Here is a 12,758-nt window from a genome sequence, read left to right as displayed (position 1 = left end):
ATGAGTTTGGGCAAGTGTATATATATCTGAGTAACCCAGTCAAGATATAGAACATTTCCGGGCTTCCCTGGTGGCACAGTGGTTAAGAATCTGCCTACCAAGGCAAGGGACACAGGTTCGAGCCCTGGCCGAGGAAGATCCCACAAGCCGCAGACAACTAAGCCCATGCGCTACAACTACTGAGCCTGAGCTCTAGAGCCTGCAAGCCACAACTGCTGAGCCCACGTGCCACAACTGCTGAGTCCATGCGCCTAGAGCCTGTGCTCCGCAACAAGAGAAGCCACCACAATGAGAAGCCCACGCACCGCAACAAAGAATAACCCCCACTCGCTGCAACTAGAGAAAGCCTGCGCACAGCAACGAAGACCCAACACAGCCATAAATGAATGAATGAATGAATGATATAGAACGTTTCCATCACCCCAGAAAGTTATCTTGTGTGGATTCAGGAGCTCTTAACTTGCTGACCCTCCATGACCCTTGGAGGCCTATAGATAGAACTGTATTCTTATATAATTAGTTTCTTATGTAATTTTATATTTTGTATTTTATATATTTAAAAGCATTGCTCTAAGAAAGGGGTTCATGAGCTTTACCAACTGCCAAAGGGGGTCCATGGTACAACAAAGGTTATGAACCCCAGGTAGTCACTAGCTGACCTCAATGGTATCTCTTAAATCTATAAAATAAATTAAAAACCATACCTCAGAATTTCTTGGTAAAAAGCCAGAAAGGCAATTTAGGAGGATTACTGACTACCCTCTTCCCTCTGTTCTCTTAATTCTGCTCATTCTGGCCTCTTCGCTGCTCTTCAGACATGCGACATATTCTCCTGCCTCTGAGCTTTTATGCTTGCTACACCCTCTGCCTGCAACATTCTTCCCCTGGTAATTGCATGGCTCACAAATCTTGATTGAAATACCATCTTTCAAAGAGGCAGACGATCCCAATTTAAAATTGTAACACTCCAACCCTCAACACATCCCTTATCCCCCTATGTTTCCATAATGCTTATTTTTTACATAACTTAAAACTATCTGACATTCTGTATAATTTATTTATCCTTTTTCTCAACCCCCACAGAATATAAACTCCCATGGGCAGAGGTTTTTATTTGTTTTATTTACTTCTTATCTTCAGTAGTTAGAACAGTATCTGGGACATAGTAGCCACTCAGTAAACATTTGTTGAAGGTATTAAGTAATAAACTAAATTGGTTCTTTGATAATTTAGTGGTTTTTAACATGGTGATAGTGGTGGGTATTATTCAAAAAGTAAACTGAAAAGTTTTACCTTTGCTTTGTGCTTCATGAAAGTTGTTTTTCATACTTGGAGTCAAATAAGATTTTAAAAAATGCAAGTTGTGTTTTCAGAGAGAAACAAGATTTGTAAGTAACCTACCTTCTGCTCCCCTGCCTCTCAACATTTCAGCTAAACAAGAACCAAAGCTAAATGAGCTTTACAGCCTAATTTACGAAACATCAGAGCCAGGCAAGCAGGAAATGACAATTGGAAAAAAAATTGCTTTTGAAAAAGCATAAAACTTACTCATGATGATTACAAAGAGTGATCAAAAAGTCCTTAATAGTATGGCATTTGGGTCCATTTATTTTACATTTCCATGGGACTCAGTCATAATAATGTAATGTTCTTTCTCATTCTGGCAAAGTAAACTATCAAATAAAAAAACTCAGATACAGGGGACTCCCTGGTGGCGCAGTGGTCGAGAGTCCGCCTGCCGATGTGGGGGACACGGGTTTATGCCCCGGTCCGGGAGGATCCCACGTGCCGCGGAGCGGCTGGGCCCGTGAGCCATGGCCGCTGAGCCTGCGCGTCCGGAGCCTGTGCTCCGCAATGGGACAGGCCACGACAGCGAGAGGCCCGCATACCGCAAAAAAAAAAACCCAAAAAAAACTCAGATACATAAAAATTAAAGATGTGAGAATGAAAGTTAATGTTAAATTTTTATTTTCAGTCAACTACTGTGTATTTTCCAGCTCCATATTTATTTATTTTTTCAATCTGTTTTTGTTTTCTTTTGGCTGTGTTGGGTCTTGGTTGCTGTGCGCAGGCTTTCTCTAGCTGTGGTGAGCGGGGGCTGCTCTTCCTTGCGGTGCACGGGCTTATCATTGCAGTGGCTTTTCTTGTTGCGGAGCACAGGCCCTAGAGCATGCAGGCTTCAGTAGTTGTGGCATGTGGGCTCCATAGTTGTGGCTCGCGGGCTCTAGAGCACAGGCTTAGTAGTTGTGACGCACGGGCTTAGTTGCTCCACAGCATGTGGGATCCTCCCGGACCAGGGATCAAACCCATGTCCCCTGAACTGGCAGGCGGATTCTCAACCACTGTGCCATCAAGGAAGTCCTCAATCTGTTTTCTATTAGAAATAGACCTGGTTTTTAAACTAAGACTGTTCTGCCTGGTTGTTAAACCTTAAACTCATACCTAGTTCACTTTTTTTTTTAACATTGCCTAGAACAGTACAATTTGCAGTTAATGTCTTAAATGATTCCTGACTGTGAATGGAAACAATGTTATTTATGGTAACTATAGGGTAGGTTTCCAGCTTCTTTGAGGTCTCAAGCTAAAATTCCTTCTCCTGGCCCCTGAGTCATTATTGGCATTTATTTCTGATAACTGGTAGTTCATTCTAACTCTTTACACGTGAATATACAAATTCTTTGACTTTCGAAGAGTTTGCTAAAATGTGTATCCCAGTGGGGGGTGGTGGTTTTTTGAACCTAACCTAGCTTCTTTCTCCAATCACTTACCATGTTGGAAGCTCTAAATATAAATATGCAGTAGACCTAAAATATTTCCTGGTTTCAAAAGTTTAAAATATTTGAGTCACTTTTATTTTTATTTATTTATTTTCAATATAAATTTATTTATTTATTTATTTATTTTTGGCTGAGTTGGGTCTTTGTTGCTGCGCGCGGGCTTTCTCTAGTTGCGGCGAGTGTGGGCTACTCTTCATTGCGGTGAGCGGGCTTCTCATTGCGGTGGCTTCTCTTGTTGTGGAGCACAGGCTCTAGGTGCACAGGCTTCAGTAGTTGTGGTTTGTGGGCTCTAGAGCACAGGCTCAGTAGTTGTGGTGCACGGGCTTAGCTGCTCCGCGGCATGTGGGATTTTCCCGGACCAGGGCTTGAACCTGTTTCCCCTGTACTGGCAGGCTGATTCTTAACCACTGCGCCACCAGGGAAGCCCTATTTTTATTTTTTAATTAATTAATTAATTAATTAATTTTTGGCTGCGTTGGGTCTTCGTTGCTGTGTGCTGGCTTTCTCTAGTTGCAGCAAGCGGGGACTACTCTTCATTGCAGTGTGTGGCTTCTCATTGTGGTGGCTTCTCTTGTTGTGAAGCACAGGCTCCAGGCACATGGGCTTCAGTAGTTGTGGCTCGCGGGCTCTAGAGCACAAGCTCAGTAGTTGTGGCGCACGGGCCTAGTTGCTCTGTAGCATGTGGGATCTTCCCGGACCAGGACTCGAACCCATGTCCCCTGCATTGGCAGGTGGATTCTTAACCACTACGCCACCAGGGAAGTCCCTGAATCACTTTTATAGTAAACATTTACTTTCATCAGGACCTAGAAGAGAACATTTTAATTTTTTTCTTTTCATTCCCATTCTCTCTTCAAGCTTTTCCTTCAACAGTAATTACTTTTTTATGTATTGGAGTTTTCATCTGTTCAAAGTTTGTGTTTACAGTATGTTTGTATAGCTTGGTTTTTAATTACTATACTGAAATATAATTATCTCAGAATTGAGTCAGTGGTGAGAATGAAAGCCATCTGGTATCATAGCTAAATCCAACTTCTCTTTTACTGAGAATTTCTTTTGCTGTCTAGCCTATCTGAGGAATAGTGATTTACTAACATATCAGAGTTTTCTTTGTTTTTCTTTTTAAAATCACTTTCAGTCCCAATAATAATACTAACATTGGTACAAGTCATCTCAGGTTGTAAACATTTTCCTAAGTAGCATTTAATTTTATTCTCAGAATAGCCTCAAGAGACTGGTAGAGTGGGTGACCGAGAAGGAAACTGAGGTTCAGGTAGCGTGGTTGGCCTGAGATCACTCTGCTAACAAAGAGAACTGTAGTAGAAACCCAGTCTTCTGACTTACTCTGGTATTTTTCTTTTCATTGCCCTGTGCTGCGTCAGAAACCCCATGATTGCGAGAGTTGTGTTACCAAACCCTTCATAAGGAGGCTATTGTCCCCCAGCTTTTCTTGTGATCCTTTTCTAAAGAGTTAAACATTTAATGAAACACATTCCTATCACATACACAGGTTACCTGTTCTTTGATGTCTTGCCTGAACTTTACCAAGAATCAGTTTCTGGAACTCTCATTCAGAATAAACACTGAAGACTTAAAATAGCCTGTAGGTTCCTGCGTGCTCAGGCTCCCACCTACCTCTCTGACCTCTTCTACTGGTACCTCCCCCTTGATTATTCATCCTAGACCTTGGCCTACTCGGTGTCCTTCAAAAACCCTGGACATGGTCCTGCTCAGAGTCTGCCTTTTCTACTCCCTCTGCTGGAATGTTCTTCCCCCAACTGTTGCACAGCTTGTTTCCTCACATTGCTCAGCTGTCTGCCAGTGTCACCTTCTCAGTGAGGCCTTTCCTGACTACCCTGTATATACCCTTCTCCCCACACACTGCACTTCCTGTCCCCTTACCTTGCTTTATTTTTCTTTTTAGCACTTATTCCCATATATGTTTGTTTCTCAATCAACTGCCTACCACAACTAGAATGTAAGTTCTGTGAGGGCAGGCTTTATTTTGTTTGCTGCTGTATTTGCATCTCCAAGAGCAGTGCTTGCACATAGTAGATGCACAATAAATACTTGTTATATTAGTAAATGAATTAATCTCAGGAGGGCCTTGAGATTTTGTGGTTAGATGGGTAGGGATGAGAATTTGAGTGATGTATTTTCTTTTCTGGAGATTTTAATATTTTTCTAAGTTTATTATTTTCTAAATTTTCTTCAGTGAGTACTTATTACACTGTTCTTACAAAGTAATCACAAACCAAACATCATGTACCCCCTGAAGTGATGTAATAAAAGTACACAGAACCATGTGTAAAGTGTTCTTGCCAAAAAATTGAACCCAATTTTGACTCTGCCTGTAGGTCTAGTTTACAGGAAATAGAGGTTAGAGGGACAAGTTAAACCACATCATAGGGTTATAATCAGCAAAATCTAGAATGTGGGAAATTCTGGAGGTCAAATGACCTAGTTTTTTAAATGACGAGGTAAAAAAAGAGGAGAAATCTGTAAAAGAGACTTGAGATATATCAACCACATGCAATGTGTGGATCTTATTTGGATCCTGATTTAAATGAATTTAATTATTAAATTTTTATGAGACAGTGAGAGAAATTGGAACATGAGTTGTATATTAGATGATACTAGGGAAATTATTATTATTATTTATTATTATTATTATTTTTTTGCGGTACGCGGGCCTCTCACTGTTGTGACCTCTCCCGTTGTGGAGCACAGACTCCGGACGCACAGGCTCAGCAGCCATGGCTCACAGGCCAGGCCGCTACGCAGCATGTGGGATCTTCCCGGACTGGGGCACGAACCCGTGTCCCCAGCATCGGCAGGCGGACTCTCAACCACTGTGCCACCAGGGAAGCCCTAGGGAAATTATTTTTTAGGAGTAATAATGGTTTCATGGTTAAACTAAAAAAGTCTTTATCTTTGAAAGATATATTCTGCAATACTTATAGATGAAATGCTATGACAGCTGGGATTTTAAAAAATATTTATTTATTTTATTTATTTTGGCTGTGTCGGGGCTTAGTTGCGGCACGTGGGATCTTCGTTGTGGCATGCGGGATCTTTTTAGTTGTGGCATGCAGGTTCTTAGTCGCGGCATGCATGTGGGATCTAGTTCCCCCACCAGGGATTGAACGTGGGCCCCCTGCATTGGGAGTGTAGAGTCTTACTCCCGGGACCACCAGGGAAATCCCCTGGGATTTATTTTAAAATAATCTTGGCTTTGAGTGGATTTTGGTATGGATGAAATAAATTGGCTGTGAGCTGATAATTGCTGAAATTGGGTTATGGTACATGGAGTTCATTTTACTGTTTTATTTGTGTAAATGCTTTAAGCCTTCCATATTAAGAAATAAAAAGTAGCGGCTTCCCTGGTGGCGCAGTGGTTGAGAGTCTGCCTGCTGATGCAGGGGACACGGGTTCGTGCCCCGGTCCGGGAAGATCCCACATGCCGCGGAGCGGCTGGGCCCGTGAGCCATGGCCGCTGAGCCTGCACGTCCGGAGCCTGTGCTCCACAACGAGAGAGGCCACAACAGTGAGAGGCCTGCGTACCGCAAAAAAAAAAAAAAAAAAGAAAGAAAGAAAAAATAAAAAGGCAATCACATGCCAAAGAAGTGCTATGAGGGAATTCAAAAGAAATACAAGAAGTTTTTGTCTTTGTGGAGCTTAAAGTTTAGTTAACATATAGGATGTGCACCCACAATGATAACTCAAAAAAGGTATCAGTGAAAACTAATATGAAATAATATCAGCTAATTTTTTAAATGCTAAAGATAACATAGAATATAGAAAAGAATGATATATTCTGTTTTGATGTCTGAAAGCTCATTGAGGGTAAGGATCATATTCTCTGCTGTATTTTTGGTTCCTAGTACAGCAGACATTTAATAAATATTTATTGAATGAACTTAAAGCCTTACTTTGACTCAGTTATAGCAGCTTAAAGTTGAACTTCTTTATTAAGAATTCATTTATTCATTTACTTTTAAATGAATTATTGAACCTCATTTCTTTTATTTTCTTTTTTTTTCCCCTACCCTTCTAGTCTGGAGTTGATCAAAGAGCCTGTTTCCACAAAGTGTGATCACATATTTTGCAAGTAAGTTTGAATGTTTTATGTGGCTCCATTATTAGCTTTTGTGCTTATCCTTCATAACACAGGAAACACCTAGCTTTATTAAAGCTTTAGCTTCTTCAATTATGTGAAAAAGAATCGTAAGTTTTTGTAGCCATAGTTTGTGGTAAAATATTGGCATATTTATCTAGTGGGATATGAAATCACTTTGAACAGCTGTTTGTTTTTTGTGTCCATGGGTGAAAGCAGATTGCAAGCAGTTACGAAATAAGCAAATTATGTTTCAACTGTCCCAGTTTCTCCTTTCTGTTCATTTCTGCATGTCCTTCTGCTCTCTGCCCTCTAAGGTTCAGTGTTTACCTGCTTCATAATCCTTGTGAAAATAGGAAAGGACCTGATATCAGTTTATATTTAGGCTGAAATTCATTCATACCAATGATTCAAGTTATATTTACATTTTTAAGGATTTTGCCCTTTGAAATGGATATGTTTCTTGATGGAAGAATTTCAGAAAAAGTTTGGTAGATAATGTTGTGGAACAGGGGGTTTTCTCCTTTCCTTGATGTTAAGCTATGACTGAGGCTCGCCCTGAATGCCAACTTATTTCTTTTTAAGCATTTTTTTCTTTTTTAATTGAAAAGGTAAGCCATGTCAATGGTAATGAGTTTACTAGCATATATGATGCAAAATATTTTTCCCTCCTACCTCAAACCCCTGCCTCTCCCTTCCCTCCCCAGAAAAAAACCACAATTATCAATTTCTTATGTATCCTCTAAGGAATTTTTAGATTCAAGAGTTTGTAACTTGGGATTCATGAATGGTTTTCATGAATTTCCTAGAATTATATTGAATTTTAAGTTCAATTGTATTAAAAACTATGGGCCTGTGCAGTTTTCTGGGAAGACAGTTCATAATTTTCATCAGCTTGGAACGTTTCTGTAACCTAAAAAACATGAAAAGCTTCTGCATTAAGGATAATGAGGGCTGGCTGAAGCTGGAGGAAACCTGTTCCCTTTGGAGGGATATCCTTTGAGCACAAGTCTGCCAGCTGGCCAGCCCCTTCCTTCCTCTGAATTTTACCTTTTTGCTATTTATCTGTCCCAACAAGGATCCAGAGCCCATTTCCACTGTCTCTCACCCCTTTTCCAGGTCACCCCACTGGCCTCGATCTGTTCCCAACAATTTCCTTCTCATTCTTCAGGCCCTTCTTCCTGGTCAGGTGTCATGGCAGCACGGCTTTAACTCTCCTTCAAGAATTTTTAGTTTTGTGGCCTCTAGAGGGAAGCTTCTCAAACTGTCTGTGGTATAGGGCCATTTTCTTTGTAGATCAATACCTTTATAAAACAAAATTTTAAAGTCCCCCTATTTAAAAGGTTACAGATAGCTGAAGACTAACCTTTTAAATGCTGGGACTTTCACTGTTTCTTGATAAGAATCTTTCTGAAATGTACTGTATGCTTTCCTGTCACCTTGAATAATGAATATATGGTATTATAGTGTGTAAAGAAGAGATTAAATTATGAACATTCATTACTTTGAGAGCTTGTGGAAGAAGGCAGTTTTACAGGCAGAGGAAATAATATGAGCAAAGGTATGAAGAGAAGAAAGAATATGTTCAGGAAAAAGAAACTAACTTTTCATATATATAGAGAAGTTGTATTACAAAAGGAAGGAGCCCTCAGAGGGGAGATGATATTTGCAAGAGAGAAAGATCCAAGAGGAGGCAGAGGGATTGGAACTAGAAAATGGATGCTAGAAAGAGAAATAGTTGTTATTCAGTGAAGTTGGAGGTAAAGACATCTGTTGAGATTGAGAAGGTTAAAGTTGGCAACTGGAGGAGAGTGAAAAAGGCTTGCAATTCCTAACATGGAGGATAGGAAAAGCAGAATAGCCAGCCATATATATATATATTTTTTTTGCGGTACGCGGGCCTCTCACTGTTGTGGCCTCTCCCGTTGTGGAGCACAGGCTCCGGACGCACAGGCTCAGCGGCCATGGCTCACGGGCCCAGCCGCTCCGCGGCACGTGGCATCCTCCCGGACCAGGGCACGAACCCGTGTCCCCCGCATCGGCAGGCAGACTCTCAACCACTGCGCCACCAGGGAAGCCCTAGCCAGCCATATTTTAAGTGATAAGTTAGAATTAAAAGTTTAGTATAATGCCTGTGTGATAGATCAACTTTTTCATGAAATATCTTCTGTAATACCTTTATAGTCTGAATAACACCTTGATATATATGATAAGAAAGTTCAGAAAAATGCCCCCAAGCATTAATTGTATTTTCTCAAGGTGGACTCTCATTGCTAACAATAACGCAGCTTTATTGACTGGAGTAAGCCTGTAGTTCTGAAATCTTTCATGAGATATACAAAAAGTACAATGGTACCAGTTTAGAAAATATTACTTAGGCCGTTCATGCATTAGCTTGCAGTTTCCAAACAACAGATGAAATGTGTAATACTTTTTGAAAGATCTAGAGCACATTGTCCAAAGAGATATAATCTGAGCCATATAAATCTAACCTAAATTTTCTAGTAGCCACATTACCAAAAGGTTTTTTTAAAGGTGAAATTAATATAGTTATATATTTTTAACCCAATTATGGCTAAAATTTTATCATTTCAAAATACAATATAAAAACATTAATGAGATATTTGACATTCTTTTTTTTTTTTTGCTGTACGGGGGCCTCTCACTGTTGTGGCCTCTCCCGTTGCGGAGCACAGGCTCCGGACGCGCAGGCTCAGCAGCCATGGCGCACGGTCCTAGCTGCTCCGCGGCATGTGGGATCCTCCTGGACCGGGCCACGAACCCGTGTCCCCTGCATTGGCAGGCAGACTCTCAACCACTGCGCCACCAGGGAAGCCCTTGACATTCTTTTTTTGTAGTAAGTCTCTGAAAGCTTGTGTTTTTCCATACTTACAGTACATTTTAGCTCGGACTAGCCATGTTTCAAGTGCTCAATAGCCACATGTGGCAGCTGTATTGGACAACACAGCTCTAGAAACTAACTACTCAAAGTGGGACTCATGGGTCTGTAGCAACCACATCACATGGGAACTTCCTAGAATCTCAGCCCTACCCCAAACCTGCTGAATCAGAATCTGCATTTTAACAGGATCCCCAGGAGATTCTTATGCACATTAAAGTTTGAGAAGCAGTGCTCTGGAATGATAACCTTTCTATACACTTACATGGAGGATACTAAGAGGGACTAGACCAAGGAAGGCTGAGGTTTAAAGACCAGATAGACCAAATAAGGCAAGTCTTGGGGTCATTTAACTGAGGAGATCCAGATAAGTGGTGAATCAGTGTTGGGGACGTTTCACGGCTGGATACATTAGATCATGACACCAGGGAATTCTGTAATCTAGTAGTAGGTCGGTATGTCAGAGGTCCAGAAATAGGCAAGAGATGGATGATCTAGCAAGTAGATTGAACATAGTCTCTCAGGAGTCTAGCAGCAGAAATGAGAAGTTCAGGGTGGTAGTTATAAGGGAAGAAAAGTAGCAGGGACCCAGCCATAGGAGGCTGAGGGTTAGTGGTAAGATTCTCATCCCTAGGAGACAAGAGCCTTGACTCAGGGGACTGGGATACTGGGCAAGGAAACTAGGCAGAATCTTCCAGATGAAGAGCTCAAGATAGCTTCTTGGTCGGGGAGGGATAAATTGGAAGATTGGGCTTGACATATACACACTACTATATATAAAATAGATAACTAATAAGGACCTACTGTATAGCACAGGGAACTCTACTCAATACTCTGTAATGGCCTATATGGGAAAAGAATCTAAAAAAGAGTGGATATATGTATAACTGATTCACTTTACTGTACACCTGAAACTAACACAACACTGTAAATCAACTCTACTCCAATAAAAATTTAAAAAAAGAAAAAAGATAGCTTCTTAATTGTTGGAACTAAAGTACAAACCAGAGGTTTGATTAAAAAAACAGAGCCTCGGGGCTTTCCTGGTGGCACAGTGGTTGAGAGTCCGCCTGCCGATGCAGGGGACACGGGTTCGTGCCCCGGTCCGGGAAGATCCCACATGCCGCGGAGTGGCTAGACCCGTGAGCCATGGCCTCTGAGCCTGTACGTCCGGAGTCTGTGCTCCGCAACTGGAGAGGCCACAATAGTGAGAGGCCCGCATACCGCAAAAAAAAACAAAAACAAAAAAAAACAGAGCCTTAGGACTTCTCTCGTGGCGCAGTGGTTAAGAATCGGCCTGCCAATGCAGGGCACACGGGTTTGAGCCCTGGTCTGGGAAGATCACACATGCCATGGAGCAAGTAAGCCCATGCGCCACGACTACTGAGCCCATGTGCCACAATTACTGAAGCCTACACGCCTAGAGCCCGTGCTCCGCAACAAGAGAAGCCACCGCAATGAGAAGCCCATGCACTGCAACGAAGAGTAGCCCCCGCTTGCCACAATTAGAGAAAGCCTGCGCACAGCAACAAAGACCCAACACAGCCAAAAATAAATAAAATTTAAAAGAAAAGAAAACAGAACCTTATTTATACAAACTGACAAGGTTTGGTGGGACCAGCAACATAAGTGGATGCTGAGATGCTAAGCTGTGGAGCTCTCAGGGTCTTTATTTCCTTTAACAAGATACCGTATTTGTCTATTATCTTAGCTCTGTTGATAGTAAGCCAGGGCACCCAGTATAACTGAAGGTAGCCAAAAGTCAGCTTGCCTTTATTTTGCCTATAGTTAGAACTATTAATTCATTGCTTCCTGCCAGGATAGACTTGGACAAGCAACTCAAAATTAGATGAGTTTCCATAACTTGTTAAACTGTGCAGGGTGTAGATGTGCTCAAAAATGAGTACTCTGAAAAGTCCCCCAAGATTGTTTGTGGCACTGTGATTTTACTATTCTCCATCAGCGTTTTCTTAAAAAGCTGAAGCTGCCCTTTAGAAAGCATACTGCATTGTCTTTAAAAATGCCTTTCCTTAACCATTGGGCTTCAGAAACCCAAGAAGCCCAAAACTTTTCTTAGACCTTTTCACTAAGAACCTTATGTAGAACTTGTATATGTGTTTTCATTTAATTAGTGCATCACATAGATTACCCAGGGCTCTAAAACAGAGTTTAATAAATTCTTCTGAGCCCTGAAAAACATGCCACTGTTCTGTTGATCTGTCAGTATTTTCCTTAGCTCAGTCTTTTCAAGTCATGTACAAGTTCATTTTCTCTTTTGAGTTTAGTTAATAACCTTTATGAGTCTGTTCTTTTTCTAGCATAAAGAAAGATTGGAACTCATAATATCTTGGTTGATTTCTACGTATCTGGTTCTCCTGTGTTACTTATGTAATTATTGTACAGGCTGCAACATCTATAGCTTGGCTTATCACGCAATATCTTAGCTGCTGTATTCTGCAGTACTATGTTTAGGGAATTACCTAATCGCTACCTCTACTCTGAATTGTTGAATTGTACCATTTGCCAGTGTGATGCATTGATGCCTCCTAGAGCCATTATGGTAGAGTGCAGGTAGTATTTGCATCTTCTCAAGGAGTGGTAGCCTCTATTATGTGGCTCTTTATGGACTTTATGGGACTTCTCTGGGTCCAGTGGTTAGGACTCTGTGCTCCCAATGCAGGGGGCCCAGGTTCGATCCCTGGTCAGGGAACTAGATCCCGCATGCCTCCCGCATGCTGCAACTAAAGATACCACATGCCGCAACAGAGGTCCCGCACATGGCAACGAAGATACCCCATGCCACAACTAAGACCCAGCACCACCAAATAAATAAATAAATGTTTAAATGGGCTTTATATACAGAGCAGGTAGCTTTTTGATACCCCTGTCCCCTAAACTATAGAATTGTTGTCAAGTGCAATGTGGTAGTTCAAGCAACTATATAAGTGAAGAAGGACCCCTGGGT

The 12,758-nt window shown here is 41.4% G+C and overlaps 1 protein-coding gene across 18 annotated transcripts in view; it reads left to right on the top strand.

Moving 5' to 3' along the window:
- The window catches only part of BRCA1 (BRCA1 DNA repair associated), a 64,047-nt gene that overhangs the window by 2,373 nt on the left and 48,916 nt on the right, over positions 1–12,758 (top strand). For all 18 annotated transcript variants that reach the window (XM_067716103.1, XM_067716110.1, XM_067716109.1 and 15 more), the window contains exon 3: positions 6,835–6,888. In XM_067716103.1, the coding sequence (XP_067572204.1) occupies positions 6,835–6,888 (54 nt within the window). The remainder of the gene's footprint in view (positions 1–6,834; positions 6,889–12,758) is intronic.

This window comes from Pseudorca crassidens, chromosome 19 (genome assembly GCF_039906515.1).
Source record: "Pseudorca crassidens isolate mPseCra1 chromosome 19, mPseCra1.hap1, whole genome shotgun sequence".
Classification (NCBI taxonomy): Eukaryota; Metazoa; Chordata; class Mammalia; order Artiodactyla; family Delphinidae; genus Pseudorca; species Pseudorca crassidens.
Note: the sequence above shows the minus strand (reverse complement) of the source record. Positions and strands in the feature narration are given on the sequence as shown.